At 36.9% G+C, this 987-nt stretch overlaps 1 protein-coding gene across 1 annotated transcript in view; it reads left to right on the top strand.

Moving 5' to 3' along the window:
- LOC119587082 overlaps positions 1 to 987 on the top strand; it is a 28,291-nt gene that overhangs the window by 3,535 nt on the left and 23,769 nt on the right. The window contains exons 2-3 of the mRNA XM_037935833.1: positions 41 to 217; positions 797 to 943. Of these exons, the coding sequence (XP_037791761.1) occupies positions 41 to 217; positions 797 to 943 (324 nt within the window). The remainder of the gene's footprint in view (positions 1 to 40; positions 218 to 796; positions 944 to 987) is intronic.

Raw genomic sequence — 987 nt, 5'->3', positions numbered from 1 at the left:
CCTCTCAGCCTTTCAGAAAATCATGTCATGTCACATTCAGCTTCCTCGATGGAGCTACCGTCATTGCCACAACACTCACCCTGCAGTGGGGAAGAGCCACAACACCAAGCACCCCAGCCAGTGTTAGTTTCGCCCTTTGGAACACCTTCTCAGTGGCACTTAGGAAAATGGGAATGGAGGAGGAAATCTTTCAAAGAGAGGGGCTGTTAGTTTCCAGGTGAGCAAAGAGGAGCAAATGTGACAGTAGGTTGTGTCAGCATTATAAGAAAGCAAAGTTCCATCCACTTTCATGCAGATGTAATGTATGTTTGTAATGAATGATTACATTGATGATATAGCCAGTCTACCTTTTCTGTGAAATGTTTACATTGAAGAAGGGAAAATGCTGTGATTTTTCTTTCATGGAATAATTAATGGGTGTGAGGCTAAGTTCACATGTAAGTAGTTAATTAATGTACCTGATTTTTTCTAAAATCTAAGATACCCACTTTTTTTCTCTCTATTGAACAGAAATAGATTATAGATAGTGAAAGGAGCTAGCATTAAAACTAGTTTGTAAATGTCCATGAAAAAGCAAACTGATATTAATGTGTGTACATAATTATCTGAGAAGTACATGTGAACAGAAAGACAAACAGGGACATGAGAAAAAGGGTAAGTGAAACACAGCCACAAAAGTGAAGTACACTGAACTATTTTATTGTTTCCCTTATTATCATGGCTGGGTTTCATTTCAGAATTATATTATCATAATCATCAATAAATGAGGCTATTATTACCTATTTTTTTGTTTCAGATATGCACACAACCAGAGCTTAATGTGCACAGCTGTTAATTCATCAAAGTTTCCAATTTCAAAGCTGGTGTATCTCCATCCACTTTGTAATACATCATTGGTGGTTCCTGTAGGAAAAATCAAGGGACATTTAAATTCTGCAACAAGGTTAGTGTTAGCTTACACTGCTTCTCAGAAGGATTACTTATATT

This window comes from Penaeus monodon, chromosome 22 (assembly GCF_015228065.2).
Source record: "Penaeus monodon isolate SGIC_2016 chromosome 22, NSTDA_Pmon_1, whole genome shotgun sequence".
In the NCBI taxonomy this organism is placed as follows: domain Eukaryota; kingdom Metazoa; phylum Arthropoda; class Malacostraca; order Decapoda; family Penaeidae; genus Penaeus; species Penaeus monodon.
Note: the sequence above shows the minus strand (reverse complement) of the source record. Positions and strands in the feature narration are given on the sequence as shown.